The sequence below is a fragment of the Pelobates fuscus genome, chromosome 1 (assembly GCF_036172605.1).
Source record: "Pelobates fuscus isolate aPelFus1 chromosome 1, aPelFus1.pri, whole genome shotgun sequence".
Classification (NCBI taxonomy): domain Eukaryota; kingdom Metazoa; phylum Chordata; class Amphibia; order Anura; family Pelobatidae; genus Pelobates; species Pelobates fuscus.
In genome coordinates this window covers 334,836,674-334,858,432 of record NC_086317.1, presented here as the reverse complement: position 1 = coordinate 334,858,432, position 21,759 = coordinate 334,836,674, and the positions used below count along the sequence as shown (strand labels likewise).

The window sequence follows — 21,759 nt, the reverse complement described above, 5'->3', positions numbered from 1 at the left end:
CCTCGTTTTATGGGAGCCCAAGAGCTGGCCGGTGGGCCACCTTAGGGCTCCCCTGGGGCAGCGGGCGGTTGATTCTTGGGCGGGCAGCAAGGGAGCACTTTCCCCTGAGCTCTCTGCTCAGCTCCCTCGCGCGACCTGCAATAATGCCGGGAGCTGGAACATGATGTCATATTCCGGCTCCCAGCATCACTCTGAGGAGCGCAAGGGAGCTGAGCAGAGAGCTCAGGGGAAATTGCTCCCTCACTGAAAACTGCACGTCCGTCTGCCTTCCTGCCCAGCAGCCCCACTGGACCTCAGGTTAAAAATCCACCCAGGTATCCCAAACGTAGGGAGGCTGGGTGTATTTAAATTTAAAAAAATAATAATAATAATTGTGAGTGTGGGGAAATGTGTGTGTCAGTGAATCTGAGTGTCAGTGAATGTGAGTGTGTGTCAGTGAATGTGTGTGTCAGTGAATGTGAGTGAATGTGTGTTTCAGTGAATTTGAGTGAGTGTGTGTGTCTGTCAGTGAGTGTGTGTTTCAGTGAATGTGTGTGAGTGTGTGTCTATGAATGTGAGTGTGTGTGTTTGTCTGTCAGTGAGTGATTGTGTTTCAGTGAATGTGTGTGTCAGTGAATGTGAGTGTGTGTGTTTGTCTGTCAGTGAGTGTATGTGTGTCAGTGAGTGTGTGTCGGTCAGTCAGTGTGTATATGTCGGTCAGTCAGTGCATGTGTCTGTCAGTGAGTGCGTCTGTCAGTGAGTGCATGCGTCTGTAAGTGAGAGTGTGCGTCTGTAAGTGAGAGTGTGCATCTGTAAGTGAGAGTGTTCGTCTGTCAGTGAGTGTGTGTCCGAGTAAGTATATGTCTATGAGTGTGTCAAATCAGTGAGTGTGTGTATGTCATTGTTTGTCAGTGTATATGAGAGTGTGTGTCTGTCAATGAGTGCCTAGTAGACATGTGCAATTCGTTTCGATCCGAATATGAATTCGGGCGAATTTCGGGCAATTCGGACATTTGGGCACTTCCTAATGTCCGAATTGCCGAGGTCCCGAAATTCCAAAATTACCGAATTTCCAAAGTGCCGAAGTTGCCGAAGTGCCGAATTCCCGAAGTCCCAAATTGCGAAAGTCCCGAATTTCAGAATGACAAACCAAAAGTTTTCCCCATGCACATGCCTAGTGCCTAGGGCAGCACAAATCCTAAATACACCGCTTCATAGGGCTGCTATCCAGATTACAGTTCGACTCAGTTTAGCAGTTTCCATTTTCTGCTGGTCTTCGGATCGCTACGGAAAGAGGAAGAGTGTTGGAGTGCTACACCTTATATACTACTTGATGAGTGCTGATTGGTTGCACTGTTACTATGCAATGTTATGTTTATTTTGTAATTTTCTCTCTTCGCTGCTGAGGAAAATTAAAGGAAAGAGAAAGCATAATACTCGCCTCCGTGCCATTAATAAAATCATGACTTTACGTCATGTTAATAGTAAAAAAAGAATTTGTGACTATAATTATACTTCTACATAGCATAAATAATGTAATTAGCTACTAGAGATAAACTCAAAAACAAACAAAACAAACAGTGCCCCAGTACTCCCCTGAACCAGGCAAAATATCCAAAAAATAAATTTTTACCGGCACAAACTTAGACTCAATGGCCTCAATGAAAAAAAAGGCCTATGCCAATAGAAAAGCCCTAAGTCAGGTGTTACTTTGCAGGTAAATTAGCCCTTTCCCACCTTACACCAATCTTGAAGAGAAAATAACAGATAAAATCAATAAGTACAAACATACAGAGTATGCAAAGTATACAGGCAAATTAAATGACTCCAGATCCTCAATAAGTCTTACAAAATAATATATATATATATATATATATATATATATATATATATATATATGTCCCTGGAAAAGCTGCAGGTTTGCAGCAAACCAGGAAAATTTTATGTAAACAGTTTTATTTTCATATTTATTTATAATGCAGTTATTTTAAGTTTAATAATGAAATTATCCCCATGACTAACTACAAAAGGGAGGTTAGCTGCAGCTTGGAGACTCTTTAAACATTTCAAACAAACCGATTACCTTGTACTATTTGTCTGAATAACTTGGAAAAAGGAAACGGACATTTGTATTAACATTGATGGACAGTTCAAATATTATATATTGTCTTTTCTAATATTCCATCAGCCTTTTAATCATTTGTTCATGATATTGCATGTGGGAGTCTAGATCACAGTCTTTTTGATGAAGAGGTTAATGCCTCGTTGAAGTTATTTCTGAAGACTGATTACGACATCAACAAGTTCAAAAGAGGTTGCAAGAAAATGCATTTTGCTGCATCCAAGATAAATGTTTCTGGTATATGGACAATGAAACTCTGATTGTGATGGCAGATAAAGGCCAACTGGTTTATCAGGTCTTACTATTCCCTACTAAAAACCAAATGTTTTATTCTTGATTTTATCTTCTGCTCAGAATACAATTGTAGCCCCTGTGCATTCTTGGACATTTCCACTGTATCATACTTTAAGACTTCTGTATCTAAACTATCCCAGTTATTTGAAACTCCTTTTTATATGGCCTCTCCAAAAGATTTTTGAAAGAACAATCCAATCACCCTTACGCGTACCAACTGGTTTAGTGATATACAATATGTATCAACTTACTTGGGTCCCCTTGTTGTCTACACTGGATCCAGTATTTTCCTGCAGAAGAAGCCAGCTGTCAACATGCAATAAAGTATGGCCAATCCAGGACTACAGTCATTGACTGAGCATTGGTAAGAGTGTTCCTGCTTAGCTCTAAAGAGTTGACCAAATCCTCTTGCAGAAATAGACATTAAACAGGGGCTTCGGCAACAGGCACCCAATGGGACCCAGGTAAGTTGTCAAACCGTACTAAAACAGTGTAATTACTTATGGGATTTTACCATGGCATTCCTGGCACCACAGCTACTTCATCAGACTGTAGTTGTTATGTGCTTAGAAAAACATATTGATTTGCAGCATATTTTACAGTTCTTAGAATAATAACACAATTTAAAACTTGTAATGCAATTCCAAGATGGTCACCACTGATACACCAATTACTACCAAAAAAATATGCTAGTTATTTAGAATGTCAGAAGCTATTGGTGCTGTAGCTTACATTACAGGGACCAGAAAACTCTAGGAGAAGCCTGTGATTGGACCACGTGAGCCTCCTGCTGATGTCAGATAAAGAAGGGAGATCGGTGTCAGGAATTTTACATTGCATGTAAGTTTTAAAGCTTATGTTTTTTGTTTGAAAGCGGGGGACCTATTGTTAGCTCTCAAAAAAATGTTAATTGTATGCTATTCTTTAAGTGTTTTACACTTGCTTCATATTTATCATCTTCAAAGACAAATGTGTTTACACTTACCCAGGTTGAGTATCATTTGTAACACAGTGATAGGTAAATGTTCCAAACATCTGAACTCCAAGAATTCCATATAAAAGTAGAAAAAACAATAAAAATATTGACACACTCCAAATTTGTTCTCCAGAACGCCTGAAATAGATAATACAAGGCTATTAGAATTTGAACATAGAATGATTCAGTTAAATGCAATACCATCTAAGATTTTATCATAATCATTATGTCATATTACGAGAGGAAATGATGAAGGAATGTTTGGGTTTTGTAGGTCACTAATTGTATAAACCAATCAAAAGCTCAAAAATAATTTAATGGAATTTAACGAATTTATAGTTACACTATTCGTTTAACTGTATCTATTTTTTACTTTTTACTGAAACTCCATGGCAGATATTAAATATGCATGTAACAGTCTGTATTTAATACATTAGAGTAGATGCATATGTTTAAAGAACAAATCATTTTCTTTTCTGACCGTACAGACTCAAAGGGGGACCATTTCTGTTTTTAATCACATTCAATAACTAAACTCATGAGATCCAAAATACTTGTTAGCATATCTTAAATCTAAAAACACACACTCTTTAAATCTCATATGAACTGCTGGCATTTGCCATCAATTGTGTTAAGCGAGTTTTAAGAACTGAGCATATTATTAGCAGTCAGAAATTGATTCCCTGCGGCTAATTTGGGCATACCAAACTTGTGATCTTTTGCTTGGATTCAAACTTTTTTCCTTAGAGATGCTTCTGTTAACTCATGATTCCACGTTTGGGAACATCTAGCAAATAGCACAGACATCTCTTGTGCTTATAATAAACATTTTGCTTAAATCCTTTTTATATGTTAAGCATGGTTTGATAAGGGTTTATGCTCTTTAGCAGCAAAAGAACAAGTGTCTTTGCAGTTAGAGGTGTTGTATATTTCTTTCTCGGAAAGTTAGGAATTTGCTCAAGGTCTGACCTTTCGAGTTTAGAAATATGAGACATAATGATATGCTAATAAAAAAATATAACACATTACCATTTACTGGTGTTGCTAAACTATTGGAAGTAGTAATACATTTTACATATAAATATTTCAAATCTCTGCTTACATTGAGAGTTTTCACAAAAGTATGCTGAAATGAATATGGTTTTAAGAACCATGGATTCTGCTATAACCTTTCATAGAAACATAGAATGTGACGGCAGATAAGAACCGTTAGGCCCATCTTGTCTGCCCAGTTTTCAAATACTTTCATTAGTTCCTGGCTTTATTTTAAGTCTAGAATAATCTTATGCCAATCCCACACATGCTTAAACTCCTTCACTGTGTTAACCTCTACCACTATAGCTGGAAGGCTATTCCATGCATCCACTACCCTCTCAGTAAAGTAATACTTCCTGATATTATTTTTAAACCTTTGCACCTCTAATTTAAGACTATGTCCTCTTGTTGTGGTAGTTATTCTTCTTTTAAATATAGTCTCCTCCTTTACTGTGTTGATTCCCTTTATGTATTTAAAAGTTTCCATCATATCCCCCCTGTCTCGTCTTACCTCCAAGCTATACATGTTAAGTTCCTTTATCCTTTCCTGGTAAGTTTTATCCTGCAATCCATGAGCCAGTTAAGAAGGCCTTGTATGAACTCTTTCCAAAGTATTAATATCCGTCTGGAGATATGATCTCCAGTAATGCGTACAATACTCCAAGTGAAGTCTCACCAGTTTCTGTACAATGTTAATACCTCTCCCTATACCAGTGTTTCCCAACCCAGTCCTCAAGGCACACCTACCAGTCCAGGATTTAAGGATTACCCAGTTTTGTCTAAGGTGTTTTTTCTTTTTTTTTCTAAAAACACCTTAGACAAAACTGGGTAATCCTTAAATCCAGGACTGGTAGATGTGCCGTGAGGACTGGGTTGGGAAACACTGCCCTATACAACTAAGCATTCTGCATGCATTATCTGCTTCTTTATTGCATTGTCTGCCTACCTTTCATGACCTTTCAAGTCATCGGAAAGAATTAATCCCTAAACCCCTTTCCTCAGATATTGAGGTTAGGACTTTGCCTTTGGATTTTTACACACAAGATGCATTCTTTTGCACATATCTACATTAAATGTCAGTAAGCTACTGGATGATATTTACATGTTTGTGAAAAACACATTTCGAACTTACTTCAAAATGTTTGTTATCCTGGTTCTTGGTAGCTCAAATCGGAAATAAATACGAAACGCTCTTATCATTATTAGAGGACGTGGAATCCGCAGCATTCCCCAAGGAGACATCTGGTCAACTATATCTGCAATTTCAAACACCTGGCAGTAGGAAAAAAAGAATTACATTTGTCTCAGTAGCTTTATTCATGTTTTTTATTTTTTTTATTTTTTTTTACGAAATAGTTTTGTACTAAAATATGTGATTATTTTGTTAATTGTCTCCACGTTTATTAATAGACTCTTATGGTTTTATAATTGACAGCATATAATATTCACCTTCATGAGCTCTGTCCTTTAAAAAACTTGTCCTCAGATGCAAAATGTTAGCAGAACAATCAGAGCATCATGTTAAATAGAGTCACTTGTAGTGATTATGGTTCTCACTTAATTGCTAATGAAGATTTTTGATTTCAGTACTAAAAATATTAATTGTCCATATTTGGATGGCACTGATTGACTATCAACACCTTTCAAACATGGACAACATTGATTCTGCTAATGTGGGAGTGTGGTAGAAGCAATGTTAAAAGTACATTGAGTCCCTCTAGTTTCTGTCAATCCGCTAGAACAGCTTGACCCATAAATGTGGAACCTGTACCGTAGCCTTCTAATAACATAACTACTACAGTGGTTCGTAGTGGTTATGGTGCTTAGCCTTCTCTTTTAATTAAATGGAACACTGAAATACTGATTTTAACAGCAAAAATAGTATCTCTTTCTCCAGTACAAATCCAAAGCTTTATAATGTAAATATTCTCAAAACAATCTGCTAACTATATTTCATTTTTGCAGAAAAAAAAACAGCAGTCTTGAAATAATGCAAGTGTTTACATTTAAAGTCATACTTTCTAAATGTCATGATATGAAATTTAGACAGGTAATAAGGGCAAAAGTAAAAGTAGAAATTGATGCTTTACATAAAGATAAGGATGCTGTGATTAAAAGTCATTTTATAAAGCAGACATTATGCCTCACCATATTCATTAATATCATCAGTTAGCAAGAGGAAGTACAATGACATTTATAAATGTCTGTATGCTAATTTAAACTGATGAAATTTCATAGAATTCTAAATCCTTAAACACCCACATCAACATGCACCCAAAATTAAATTGGTATTTTCATAAAAAGCAAACGATATCTCATAACATTCCCGGTCTTTCTACTACACCCGGAAGTTGGTAAAATAGGAAAGGTTTGCCTCTTTTTTTGGAATGTAATATTTATTTATTAAACGCTGGGTTACAGTGCAAAACTGTTTTTACCTCAGACTTGCAATTTGGAATTACATTTCCTATAATTTGATGCCAAACCTGTTGTAGAGAGTTCTCTAATTATTTGTAAATTGTCACTCTAAGCACTATAACTACTTCATTTTATAAAAGTGGATATGGTGCAAAAATTCTGCACCAGTACTACATGTGTAGGGCCGCCACTCTAAGTTGTCAGGTAGTGATTTGCCGTACTGTCATCCTGTCTAGAAAGATCACTTGTGTGCAACTTTTGAGTCCGGCATGAGCACACAGCACATACACCATGCTAACCGTAGACAAAGTGGACAGGCTGCAAAGTTTCTCACTGTGGCTATTACAAAGCCAGTGTTGATGCCCTGCTAAAACTGGTAGCAAAGACAGATTGATGCATCCAGACGGCCCACACTAGACTATAAATTGCATTATGCTCATTGATAATCTGATCATGTAAAATTACTTTTAGGCATATAATAAGGTCCAGGTAATATTGTGCTCAGGTATGAATCCATTCAATTCCTCACTTGTTATAGTAGAATCCATATAGAATATTCTAGATTGCGCGGGTATTTTACTTTCATGGCGTACTTTGCAAGAACTCTAGAACTTTCCAGGGTTTAAAACGTAGGGCTAATGCAAGAGTTTTCCCTTGGAGTGATTACCAATACAACACTGTAGTTATGAAGAACAAATACACTCAATTTTTATTCGGTTTGCAATATTCTTAATGAAGGCGGCTCTATACGGTATACATACACATCATTTGTGATATAACATTACCTGCAAAACTAACGATACCCAAAGACAAAACACCATGAATCCATCAAATACACACCACCGGTCCTTTACATAGGAAGTGTCACCCTACAAGAGAAAATACAGTTCTTTAGTAAGTTTAGAAGAATAAAGTGCATTACTTCATGTTTATCTCCACCTATTCCCCAACCAACTTCTCCTAAACAAGATAACTATGGTTTATCAGCATGGATGACCTTGATTCCCACATAGGTCATTTATCCACTACAGTATGGAGCTAGAGTTCAAACATGAGCTATCCAGCATACTTTTTTAAAATAATTGGTCCTCGTGGTTTGATCCTTCTTGGTACCTTTTAAGCAACATTTTGCACATAGAAAATAATTTGTAGGTTGTGTTAAATTAAGTATTAACTTTTCTTTTCCAGTACAAATGTTTAGTGCAATTATGCAACACGATCTATTTGCCAACTATAAGCACCTCCTTAATTTACATTAACATTAATGGCACTTGTTTGTACCATACTTTTTGCAGAGGTTTTAAAGCGGAGATTCATTAAATGACCCACTTAGCACAAATTGCTCACGTATTTCTGACTGAATTGGTTACACAAATAGTATGTGTATGATGTTTTGGACAATATATATGAAGAAGAACCCCCTTAAAGGTCCAACAATTATGCTAACATAGTAGTTTTGTAGTAGTGCATGCATGCATTTAATTATGCATTTTTTCATTGGGGGTTTATATCAAAACAGTTTGCAAAATCTGCAGATCTCTTGTCTGCAGCCTTTGCAAGCCCTCCCCTTCTTCCACAGACCTTGTTTGGCTTTTAAATCACTGGCCCAATGCAAGGTAGGTGCTCTGGGCAACTGCCCTCCTCTTGAGTCTAGCTCAACTGAGCTAACCAAAACAGGAAGTAACAGGCCCTGCTGTCTGATTGACAGCCAGGAGCATGCAACAAGGTTAATGTATAAAAGTGCAAATTCTTATTTCAATTATGTAAAATGAAACAAGGAGGACACACTCTTCAAACATAAAGCACTTCAGAAGCTCTTTTCCTTAGGTGTTTGAAGTGTTCCTTTAACCCCTTAAGGACCAAACTTCTGGAATAAAAGGGAATCATGACATGTCACACATGTCATGTGTCCTTAAGGGGTTAAGGATAATCTTAAAGAGACACTGTCCAAATACAATACAAATTAAAAAAAAAAAAAAAAACTATTTAGAATACATACCACCAATAACAATATGTATGAATTTAATTATGCACTTTTTTAGTGGGGGTATATCTAAAAACAGCTTGCAAAAATAGCAGATCTCTTGTATGCCATATTTGCAAGATCTCCCGTTTTTTCCCATCCCAGACCTTCTGTGGCTGTCCAATCACAGACATTCCAATTCAGCTTAGTTAGAATCGCAGGTGTTCTGAGCAATTGCCTGCATCTTGAGTTTAGCTCTACTGAGCTAAACAAACCAGAAAGTAACAATATCAGTTGTTTGCTTGACAGCCATGGGTATAACAAGGTTTAATTATAAAAGTGCTCATTTGTACTGAACTCATTACTTGTAAAAAAAAATGTAAAAAATGTAAGAAAAGTTAACACCTTGCACCATAGTAAAAATCCAGAAAAGTCACCCTGAATATGTCAGAAATGTACAAGCATTACTTTTTTATTAAAAGACAACTAATGGCACCTGGACCACTTCCTCTCAGTGAATTGGTCTAGGTGCAGTGGCCCTTTTGTTTTAACCCTCAACCTAAAATATTTCTTGTTTTGATTAAAAGAGTAACCACTCCTATAGTCGCTGTCTTCCCGACAGCCGCAAGAGACACTTGCATTGCAATGATAGATATTTACTTGGTTGTGTGATGTTCAAAGTACGTGAGGACGTCGAACATCATCTAACACAGCTCGCAGGGAAGCATTGGAATTAATGCTTACCTATGAGAAGCATTTAATTGGAGGAGCAGAACCTAAAGCACAAATGCATCTCATTGGTGAGGGGCACTGGAATTGGTGATAAACGTGGAAGCGACTGATCCAGAATTACATCACGGAGTGAGTATAGGTGCTAGAAAAAAATTAAAAGTCATTTTAAAAGTAACTAGAGTAAAATCCTTTTTTCTCTAATTTTCTTTTTTTTTCAGGTCAAAGGGGGTGCTGAATCTAAATATGGATTAGAACACTATAGAAATTAGGAATATTCCTAATGATGTATTGTTCCGTTAAGGAGAGATAGATACTTGGTTGTCATAAAGACAAGATGAATATTAAAATGTGATAAGCAATATAATGCATTCTGGGCTACTAGAACACTGAGCTAAAAGGCACCACAATGCACTTGTCCAGTATACGGCAGTGAAATAAAAATAAACTACAGTATTCTTCCCAAGTCACAATCCATATGGAAGTCACTATTTATATTTGAATGTCCGTATATACTGAAAAAGAAAGATTTGGACAGATTAATAGTCCCTTCACTAACGATGAAAGACTATCATTAAAGAACATTAAAGACCATCACATGTACACATTTTGCTAGTGTGCTTCAGTACTGTTACACATTATCATCTAACTAATCAAACATCATTAGGACAGTGACACATTAAAAAGCAAACAGGGGGGCGGAGCTTGACTACCGAGCGTTACAGACGTGTCTGACTCGAGCTCCTGCCGAACGGGCATAATCAGGGGTGAAATCAGCGGCTACATAGCCCCAAAGCCACCCAGGGGTGCGCCAACCACGTCGGGGGTGCCCCCCCAAACCCAACGATACTACCCTGTTGCCTGTCGAGGGCAGGAGCGTGGAGACTCGAATGCGGCCTACTGGGACTGCAGCCGGGGAGAGGCGGCCGCTCTCCCTGACGCGGAAGCCCTTAAGCGAAGCTACATCAACTCACCCCCCCCCCCTTTGGACCGGCGGGGGTTATCCCGGTCTCCACTGGTAACAAACGACCAGGATGGAAAACAAGTGAACCAGCCACACGACACACCGGGAGAACAAGCACACAGGGCACAACTAAGATGGCCGCCCAGCAGGGACATAGAGTGCAGAGCACCTGTGCCCAGCTACCCAGGTCCCCCCTGGAAACATTTGACCGGCTCTGCACACTCATCAGAGATACTCTGCATAGCAGAGGAGCTAGTCGCAGCCAAATAGAAAGAACGGTGACCTCGTGGATACGGCCTGCAGCACGACGCAACTACTACAAGCAGACACCACAAGCATCCAAGATGGCCGTTCGGCAACAAAGATACCGGCGGGCCCTAAGAAGGAGAACGGCGCCATGTTTACTGGGCGCACACTTCCACCCACAACTTAAACCAATCGGGAACTCGAATCCACCACCGCAAAAGTCTACCACTACCGACGAAAATTCCGACAGGCTGCGCAGCAGGACCCGACCCAACCCAAAGAACAACGCTGCACAAGTAACCATGCGATTGCAGGCTCCACGAGGCACCCCAAGAGCTGACCCCCAAAGCCGGGACACTGGCAGGACGGTTAAGGACGGCACCCGGGACTTACCGGTGCTGGGTATTGGTTGAAGCGCGCACTATATCGCCCCACATGGGCATTCTAAGCCTGGACTGTAATAATACGTGTCATTGCATTCTTCAATGCTCTACTCGGATCCAGGTTTCTTCATGCTAGCTTAATCTTACTAATATGCCTAGCGTACTACCTAAGTAGAACCCTTATGTTGTGCCTCTCTGCTAGTGATACCACACCTATTTGTTTTATCTGTTTAAACTGCTAGATAGGCATGTACCTTACATATTAGCTTGCTGAACATTGTATAATGTTACCTCTTCAATCTTCAAGAATCTTCAATCTTAATATAACCTTAAGCATCACCAGCATAACTATAAGCGACTCTACCTAAGCGGGTTATTCTATATAAGCAAACTGTTAACTGTTAAGCGTATTATTTCTCCTGTTTCATATAACTACCTAACTATTCTATCGGAAAAATGTGCACCCAGATAACATGTCTAGCTTGTACATCAACTTTTCTATATACACTATTATGTCTGCCTTTACTTAAGACAAAAAAAGAGGCTGTTTGTTCACGGAGCCTATCTTACTTGACTGCATTTAATATTTTCTGTTACCTCTTGTATTCTGCTACTTAATCCCATATCTAGCGGTACGTCAATACATGGACTGTAGCTGTCATAATCTTGATCTAGAGAGATCGCTAAACAAGCTTGTTTATATTCCTGTTATTCCTATTTTAAAAAAAAAAAAACATTGTGCATCTTAAACGTAATGCCTGTTTGCATGTAAACTATGTATCCTACACTCTCTTGTTCATTGCTATTGGGGCATAACAAGCCATATGTTATTCACTGCACTACAAAAATAAAGAATTAAAAAAAAAAAAAAAAAAGCAAACAAAACATCACTAATAGACAGTGAAAAAGCACAAATGATAATGATAATTACCTGTCAAAATATGTGGTTTCCCTGTCAATCCACATTTTGGGTAATTGTGTTATTTATTTATTTTTTACTTTCAACTAAATTGGCCTATATTCTTTAAATGTCTTTGAATTCCCTTAAAATAAGGGATATTATAGTCTTGACAATGTGGCATAACATTGAGTATGTTCGTATAGCAGTTAGCAATAATAATAATATACTTCCCCACCGCCCTTGATTTTGTATGATTACATTTTGAAACATTCATGCATGTAACACATATTTTCTTTTTCCTACAATTACATTATATTTGTTTAGCCCTGTGTTTTCAAAACAAGGAAAAGAAAATGTTTTTTTCCCCCTTTATAACTTCCATGTTAATCAAACATTCACTAATTCTTTGGGTTGTCATCTAACCAGGTTTTAAAGAGACACTCCACTGGCCACGAACAAAATAAATAAAAATCTATGTTTAGTAGATTTACCCAAAATTACAAAAGAATTTTTTTTTTCCCATTGGAGTTAAATTTAAAAACAGCTTGCAAAAACGGCAGATCTCTTGTTTATTGTCTTTGCGAGCCCTCCTCTTCTAACCCCGCCCAGACCCCATGTGGCTGTTCATCACGGATTTCCCAATTTACAAGGCAATTGCTGTCTCTCGAGTTCAGTGCAACAAAGCTAACCGAACCAGGAAGTAACAGGACCTGTTGTCTGCTTAAAAAGCCAGGGGGGTGTAACCAGTATAATTTATAACTTTGTAATTTTTTATTGAAATCTGCACTTTTTGCAAAATGAAAACAAGAGCACACACTCTGCACACATAAAGCTTTTCAGCAAGCTAACATGCTTTATGGGTCCAGAATTTCTCTTTAAGCAATAAGGTTAATGTTATATTAGCTAAGCTGTACATGCCAAGGTCTAGCTGAGTAGTACAGCTTACAAGTTCAAGCACTGTGGGTGCTATAACAATTTTATCTGATTGAATTTGTTATAGTACCTGGAGTTCTCAGGTGCTCTCCCTCCATTAAGTGTTAAACCATTTTTCAAGCAGTTTAACACCGAATGAGGCTCCCAGGCCACCTACATCCCGGCTCCCACTGGAGGTATGGCTAAGGCAGATATTACACACTTCCTTCTAGCAATACCAATTCATACCAGCAATAGACGCTGTTATAGGTGGTAAGCAGTCAGGTGAAACTCGCAGCACGAGGAAGGGAGGGGGGGAGAGGCTGCTCTCAAAAGGATGGAACTAGGTGACTACAGACACTATAAGCACTTCAAGGAGATGAATTAGTTATAGTACTTACAGTGTCTTTTTAAAATATGGTGAGAATTAAAAAAAGTAAGAGTAGTTTTCTAGTAATTCCAAGCTAACATTTTTGAAGGCTTACATAGATTTTATTTTAACAGTTGAAGTAAAACTAAACAGTTTAGCAAATGTAATTGTTCACTCTTAATTATGCACCCAAACAGAATCAATTATATGTTATTTCAAAACATGGGGTGAATTTGTAATCCTAAAAGAATCTCTTTGCCACGCAAGTTCTGCGCCCTCTTACCATTGCTTTAAATAGCGTGCTAGTTTTCATTTTCTAGATGTTTTTTTTCCCTTATTTTCTTTTAACGTGTTGGCTCATGTAATAAAATTATAGAGGAAGCTTACATCTAAATTAAAATGCATAAATGTGTTGTATTAATTTTTAACATTGTTAAAATGTTCGCTCTGGTTGTGAGCATTTAAAGCTTGCATCTGTAATATAAAAAATTATTTTGAGATGGCATCCTGGGCTTTGCATTATGTGCAGTACATTTGTATGTATCCTAACATGTAATTGTACTCCCGGGAAACCAGGTTATACATAGAAAATGCTTCTACCCTAAATTGTTTCTCAGTCGTAACCTTAGTTTATGCATTATAAGTGACAGCTTGAGGCACTAACCATGTAAGTACAAATAATCACTTCTGAAGACATTAAATATGGTATTTTATGCTATGTAACACTCCAGCAATACTCTGAAATATGTTGGTTCGAAATTCCAGTTTCCATTAGTATCTGAAATCAAGCTGCAAATCTATTCCAGGGGATTAGTGTGGTTGCCAAATATCACACAAGCTGTAAGAACTGTGATAGTGTTCAGTCTGTACTATTAAAACTCTAACTACTTTTACATTTTTAGAAGATATCATTTATTTTAGTTAAAAGTTCAATTTATAGCTGCTAATATACAGTGTTAAGAAATGATATATGTGCTTTAACCTGAACAAATGTGAATAGTGTGCGGTTTCCTTTAAAATATAGAAGGCATCTGTAAGTTTGAGGACCTTTATGACATTGATGATGACACATGTAATACTATCCACTTCATACAATAGAAACATACAATGTGACGGCAGATAAGAATCATTCGGCCCATCTAATTTGCCCAATTTTCTAAATACTCTCATTACTACTACTACTACTACTACATAGGGTTCTCGTAAGAGCTGGTTTCAAAATTTAAATATGATTTGCAACATCCTAAATGTTATAGTTTTCCTTTTTTTTTTATTTTTATTTTTTTTTTTAAGCGTGCAAAGGTTAGTACAGACATGCCTGAGGTACCCCGACGGCATTCCTCCGGCTTGGTTTCATGAGTTACAATAAGGTAATAGATAAAGCGTGCACATTTTATATATATATTGAGATGTTGAACAAACATATAACAACATTCAGCTTGGTCAAGTAGTTAGCGTGATATAGCTCAATAGTAGTAAACTGCTTATTTTCTATAGGTAACCTGAAGTGTGTTAGTAACTGTGATAAGCATACAAGATTGTCGTCCTTACCTATATGCTATGAATTTTTGCTCACATGTAACATGTAGCACCCACACATACAAATAATACGAACAGTCCAAACACAACACACAATCCGCATAAACTCAACACCACTGACAATCCACATACATACACACAAGCCCACATGTAGCCTCTCCCATGCAATACCCCTAAACATACACACATTACCAAATACACAATGTGACATATCCATTCACACACACAATTCCACAAGCAGCCCCCATACACAGTCCACATTCATAGGTATCATACACGACACCACAAACTACTTGTGAACATATACAATATAGCACCTCATACATGCACAAATTCAATGATACAAAGCAACTGCAGTATAAATAACACAAGCAGAATACAGCAACATACACACCTCAATTTAAAAAAATAGGACCTGCACGCTACTGCACATCACAATCCTCTTCCAGCACAGTGCTGCTAAAAGGTTGCCGACCCCTGACCTAGGGTATGATGCCTGGCTAGTGGGCTTGGTGTCCCCATAGTGGTAGCCTATGGTTGTATACCGGGTTGCACATAGTATGGTAATCGACAGTATGACAGGCTCTATGTTTATCATGGACATTTCTGACAGGTTATAGTACCATGGATCAGAGGGTTATGCTAGCTGCCAGTACTATCAGTATAACACATTGTTTGCATAAATACTAGTTTAGATGGTTAGTGTATTCATCTTATATGTATATGAGAGTCCCACAACGATGGGCCAGTGGCTGCAGAGTCGGTGTGTCGGTGTGGCCCATAGTGCCCGTCTCGGTGCTGGGCCACACCGGGCTGGGCATCGGTGTTTGTTAGCGGCTAGCCAATTCCTTTGCTGATGCTCTGCACGGTTCGTCCTGGGTGATCTGCAATGTTTTCAGAGCGACGGGAGCGAGGCGAGGCACCCCTCCAGCCAAAGGCCTTCGCTAAAGCTGGCATCTTCAGGCCGCTGTCTCGGGGGCTCAGTAAGTCCTGGGCCTTCTCCCCTCTGGGGGAACGGGAGGCAGTGGTGGACATGCGCCGCCATCAGCAGTTTGCCCTCCGTCTATGCGGTTGATGCGTGGGGGCAGAGCCCCTCGTGGCTTCCAGCCCAGGTGGGTGTATAACTATGGTGGCGGGAGTCACTCCCGGTGCTGTACCCGAGGGAGGTTCGCTCTCACCTCTGCGCTCAGCTTCCCCTTTGTTTTACGCATGCATCATGCAGTATTCAAGAGCTGTCCAGAACCTGGATAAGGCTTCATCCAGCCGCTGCATGAGTCGGTCCGCTGGGTTAGCAGTAGCTTGCGGTAGTGGTTCTGCAGCACCTGCCCGCATGTCCTGTGCATCCGCCATCTTGGAGATGCAGTTATTGCTTCAATGAGCGTGAACCAGGGCTGGCAGGAGTGAATGTTATAGTTTTCTGATGTCAGCCTTAAACAATGTGCAACGTATGAGATCGACTCTGATGTCACAAACCACACTGCATGCGCCATCACTCTTCATTTCACAACATAGACACATGCGTCTAATTACCAGAATCGTAATTGTAGCTAATTAAAAAACAAATGACAAAATTTAGGCTGAAATAGTCAATACAGTGAGGCAACCTATAAAAATGTGCAAAAAAATCAAACAGGTCTCAGTGAGTTAGTAGTATACAGATAGAAACACTTAAGTCCCACAGTAGTTTAGATTTATGCACAAAAAGATAGAAAAAACTTGCTTAAGAGTCCATATAGTCTTATAAGAGTCTTGAAGGGGTTAATCCTGTGTTGTAGTAGGAGATACACTGTAGCTTTTACCTTCAAAAGATACAAAAGAAAACTTACATAGTGTAAAACCGTTTTAATAAATCACAAGATACCCTTCCCCCCAAATAGGAACCCTTACTTTAGCAAGTGGTGATACTTGTTCCCAAGATATCACGAAATACACATTTGTAAAGTGAGAGGCTGTGCAGCCGTTTACCGTCCGCTGCTCTCAGCAGTTTATATGGACTCTTAAGCAAGTTTTTTCTATCTTTTTGTGCTATATGGACTCTTAAGCAAGTTTTTTCTATCTTTTTGTGCTATATGGACTCTTAAGCAAGTTTTTTCTATCTTTTTGTGCTATATGGACTCTTAAGCAAGTTTTTTCTATCTTTTTGTACTATATGGACTCTTAAGCAAGTTTTTTCTATCTTTTTGTACTATATGGACTCTTAAGCAAGTTTTTTCTATCTTTTTGTGAGACTATATGGACTCTTAAGCAAGTTTTTTCTATCTTTTTGTGCATAAATCTAAACTACTGTGGGACTTAAGTGTTTCTATCTGTATACTACTAACTCACTGAGACCTGTTTGATTTTTTTGCACATTTTTATAGGTTGCCTCACTGTATAGGCTACCGTATATAGCGCTGACATTTTTTATTTCATATACTAGGGCATGATCGTTAAGGAGTTTTGCTTTATGTCTAGCTGCTAATTTTTATACTATCACATTTTTATTATTTACTATTTGTATCTTATTTATATTTACTTTTTAAAGGTGCGCTCTCCTGTATTTTATAAATGAAATAGTCAAGCTGTCCTTATAGCTGTGTTTAGCATTTTTCCAGTTCAGTTATTTATTCATTTAGTTTTCAGTTTGCTACAATTTACCTTTTAGTGAATAAACCCTACAATCTTCTGTGATGTCATTTATCAATTGTTAGCATTTGCAGTGGAAGGCGAGTTATTTGTCCAATATTGCTTACTACTATATAACAGTCTATCATTTCCTATTCTTTTAAAAAAAAAAAAAAAAAAAATACACACAACCTCGTCAGAATTTATTAATTAGACCACCATAAACTACATGAATGTAATATCTTATTTCAATATTCCCAACTTGAAGCTGATTTATTAATTCAATGAATCCTTAAAATCTCAAGAAGGAAATGCTCTTTTCTTTTTGCTTTAGTCTTCTGATTCTACTATCTAACCTACTGTAACCACTAACCCACTTTCTTTCCATTTGCCTGCTATTGTGTCCATTTTATTTATAGATCATGAATCACAACCTTTTTCTAGTCATCTATAAATTACTACCTGCAGCTAGATAACAATACGAAATTGCCAGCCTTCAACACTTCACCACCTGTAGTTCTACAATTTCGATTTAGCTCCTCCTGTCCTCTTCTTCTGCAGATAATGAAAGTGACCTACGATGTGAACTCTTTGCTTACTGCTTGATATTTTTACCCGATTGTGTTACATCTACATCAATGATTTTCTTTATTATATAAACTCACAAACAAGTATATATCCGCAAGCTAACATTTACGTTATAACTAGGTTTTCAGACCATAAAGCTTCTAATTTTACTCAAAAGTTTAAGTAGGTTTTGAAACCAGAAATCTGGGTATGTCTGTGCAGGGTCACCATCATGGTCGCCCGGGTCCCACATTCCCAATGTGCACAGATATATAGTGATTATCACTATATATGTGCCCCAATGGACCTCCAGCAGCTTGTGTAGTGAAGAGGGGGCCCAGCACACACTGTGTTAGCTTCCAGAAGATCTCATCAACTGTTGTGAGTTCCTGGCTGTTACAGGTTACCATGACAATGCTCTGTGCGACAAGCGGACCAGGCTCGCAAGTGTTTGAGAGAGGAGCCCCCTTTTCACTACATAGTGCCTGGCTGCCCGCACAATGCCACCAGACCACCAGAGAGTGTTTTGTCCTCCCTCCCTTGCAGGAAGGGGGAAATACAATTAATAATTTGTTTAAAAAACAAAAAATCCCCACATAATCAATACTACCTCACACCCTGTACCAATAACACACAGGCACTGAATGTATTACATAAACACACACTGCATTTACTATACACACTCTACATCCACTACACAAATACACTGCATCAACTACACACACCCGCCTACAGTGCATACATGTGGGTGGACTCAGGGACGGGCCCTGTGGTTGGACTCATCGGTGGGTCCTGTGGGTGGACTTAGGGGCGGGCCCTGTGTGTAGACTCGGGGGCAGGCCCCAGGCACCCAGACCTTGGGTTCTGTAAGGGGCCCAAACATTTCTGATTCCAGTCCTGTATCTGTATCCAGAAACTATTATTTAAACTGTGGGCTATACTAGAATTGATGCTTTGTATACTATGCATGTTACTGTTAAACTTAACGTTAAGTAATGTTATGAGAGTAGAATTCTCCTTAAATCAAGGAGAAAAACCAGCCCCACTGAAATTACCTCAAATTAAAAATCATTATAGAGTAATAACCTTTATTAGAAATGAGCCAACTCACAAAACAAAATAAATAGATAAGTGTGGATGTGCAAACTATAGAGAGGTAATCACAAAAAACGTGCTAAATAGCAAATTAAAAAGGAATGGACACTTAGTGGTAGTCTGTAGGGTTACTAAGTATACGTAGACAACTTATTTGAATAGACTCTAGAGACAATGTAGATAACAATGTAAAATATCTTCCTAATATATAGATACAATATAACAGATATAAGGGTTATTCCCTATTTACCTCTGAAACCCGCCCCCTAACTACAGGGTAAGTACCCCTTACCATCTATAGTTTATTTGTTAAGCAATGTTACTCTCAGTAGAATAAAAAATATTTAAAGGTTTAACTATACTTTCGTGAGGTGCAGCACTGCTGGAAAGGAGTATGTGGTCTGCACCTGTGGAAGGTGTGGACCACTTTAAGTGTGGTCCTGGCATTCAGTGAAGGAATCAGAGTATTGTTGCGGGGTTACAATGACAAAATTCTGACTCATTCAATTAGTGCTGCACCAAAAAGAGTGTTCACTAGGATCTACACCGCTGGAGGTGGAGGTGACCCGCTCCCCCACTTTACCAGAATTTCTGTCAAAGCACCGAAGCGACCACCAGGAAATATATCTCCTTTCTCTACATTTAAGGGGGGTAAAAAAAACTATTATTTTATTTTTATTTTTTATTAAGTTTAAATATTCAAATATTTAGGAAAGCTACAATCACAGCTCAGCCTTCCCACACACATCACTAAACACACTTCTCATTCAGAGAACTGCATACACACATCACACTCAATTCCATATACCCATTAGGTATGTGCATGGGGAAAATATTTGGCTCAGTTTGGCGTTCCAAAATTTGGGACTTCAGCAAATTCGGCACTTGAACACTTCGGCACTTCGTAACTTCAGCACTTCGGCAACTTTGGCACTTCAGAACTACGGCATTTCAGGACTTTTCTTGCAGCCGCTTGGTAGATAACTCCCTAATTCCCACAGCCTGTGGCTGCTCACTGTTTACTAGACATGCCCCTACTCACGGTATAGCGAGTAGGGGCAAAATGTACTAATACTAAGTAATTTTTACTTAGTATTAGTAAATTTGTCTGAAAGACCAATTCAGGTCTTTCAGCCTTTTAGTAGATAGCTCCCTAATACTGTGGGAATTAGGGAGTTATCTACTTATTCATTCCTGTCATTACATGACTGGCTAAGTAACTTGCATTTTATATGAATGTATGTTACTTGATTGTTGTAAGTGTTGCAAATGCTTACAGCTAAATCCTGGCTATGTTTGTATACTTTTTATTTAAAATGGTATACCGTGTAACATTCTTCTTCTTTCACTGGGTAAGTATATTAGTACTTAGACAATACTGTGCTTCGGAACTTCGTCACTTTGACACCTCAGAACTTCGGCAACTTCAGAACTTCGGAAATTCGGTAATTTCGGCACTTCGGGACTTCGGCACTTTGGCAATTCAGCTATTTGAACATTCGGAAGCACCCGAATATCCAAATTACCCGAAATTCGGACGAATTTTAATTCGGACCGAAACTAATTGCACATATCTAATATCCATCACATTAAGTCACTCACTCACTCAGAAGAGCTCTGTAACATACTCATATACTCTACACTTAATTGTGAGTTTTATTGCTGTGGAAATCTGTGATACACCTGAACACTATACATTAGTATGGGTTGTACTGCTTGGGAGCTTTGTAATATATATTCAAGCATTTTGCAATTTACTGTCAAGGTATTTCACTAAAGTGAGAATTGTTGGGAGCTCAAAAGTAATTTCAAATAAAAATGTTTTTTATATCACTATTTAGTAGATTTACCCCCAGTGAAAGCATGCATTCATTTAATTATGCATTGTTTCAATATCTAGAAACAGCTTTCAAAAGGTGCAGATCTCTTGCCTTTAGCATTTGCAATCTTTCCTCTTCTTCCCAGGCTAAACCTTCTGTGGCTGTCAAATCACAGACTTTCCATTGGGCAATTGCTGCCTCTTGAGTTTAGCACTGCATGTGCAACTTTATTAAGGGATATTGCACAGCAAATATAACTAAACATATCAAAATTATTTGTAAAAAGATGGGCACATTCATATTTTGGTAGCATTACTATTGGTAATGATTTATGAAATTAAATAAAATCAATAAAACAAGCTCACTTTTACGCTAGATGTAGCCCACTTAGCCTACTGTAGGGTAGATTTTGCTCACTTAGCACAGACAGTACAAAGATTTTTGGAGATGTATTCAAAAACCTAGGGATTACACTTAAAGAAGTAAAATTACACTTAAAGTACACTAAATGCACTCAACCACTATGCGTGCAGTGTCCTTGCAGTTTTAACCAAACAATGTAAAACATTGCAGTTTTATTGAGACTGCAGTGTTAGCATTGTAGGGTTTAACCCCTTAAGGACACATGACATGTGTGGCATGTCATGATTCCCTTTTATTCCAGAAGTTTGGTCTTTAAGGGGTTAAGGGACACAAAAAACACTATTTAGTAGACATGTCCCCAATGAAAAGAGGCATGCATGTAATTATGCATTTTTCATTGCAGGCATACCTAAAAACAGCTTGAAAAAGGTGCGGATCTCTTGTCTGCTGCCTTTACAAGCCCTCCCCTTCTTCCCCGC

The 21,759-nt window shown here is 38.3% G+C and overlaps 1 protein-coding gene across 1 annotated transcript in view; it reads right to left on the bottom strand.

The window, feature by feature from the left end:
• The window catches only part of NALCN (sodium leak channel, non-selective), a 550,494-nt gene that overhangs the window by 405,033 nt on the left and 123,702 nt on the right, over positions 1–21,759 (bottom strand). Inside the window, exons 5-7 of the mRNA XM_063425294.1 lie at positions 7,610–7,693; positions 5,539–5,678; positions 3,381–3,509 (exon numbers count right to left, since the gene is read on the bottom strand). Of these exons, the coding sequence (XP_063281364.1) occupies positions 3,381–3,509; positions 5,539–5,678; positions 7,610–7,693 (353 nt within the window). The remainder of the gene's footprint in view (positions 1–3,380; positions 3,510–5,538; positions 5,679–7,609; positions 7,694–21,759) is intronic.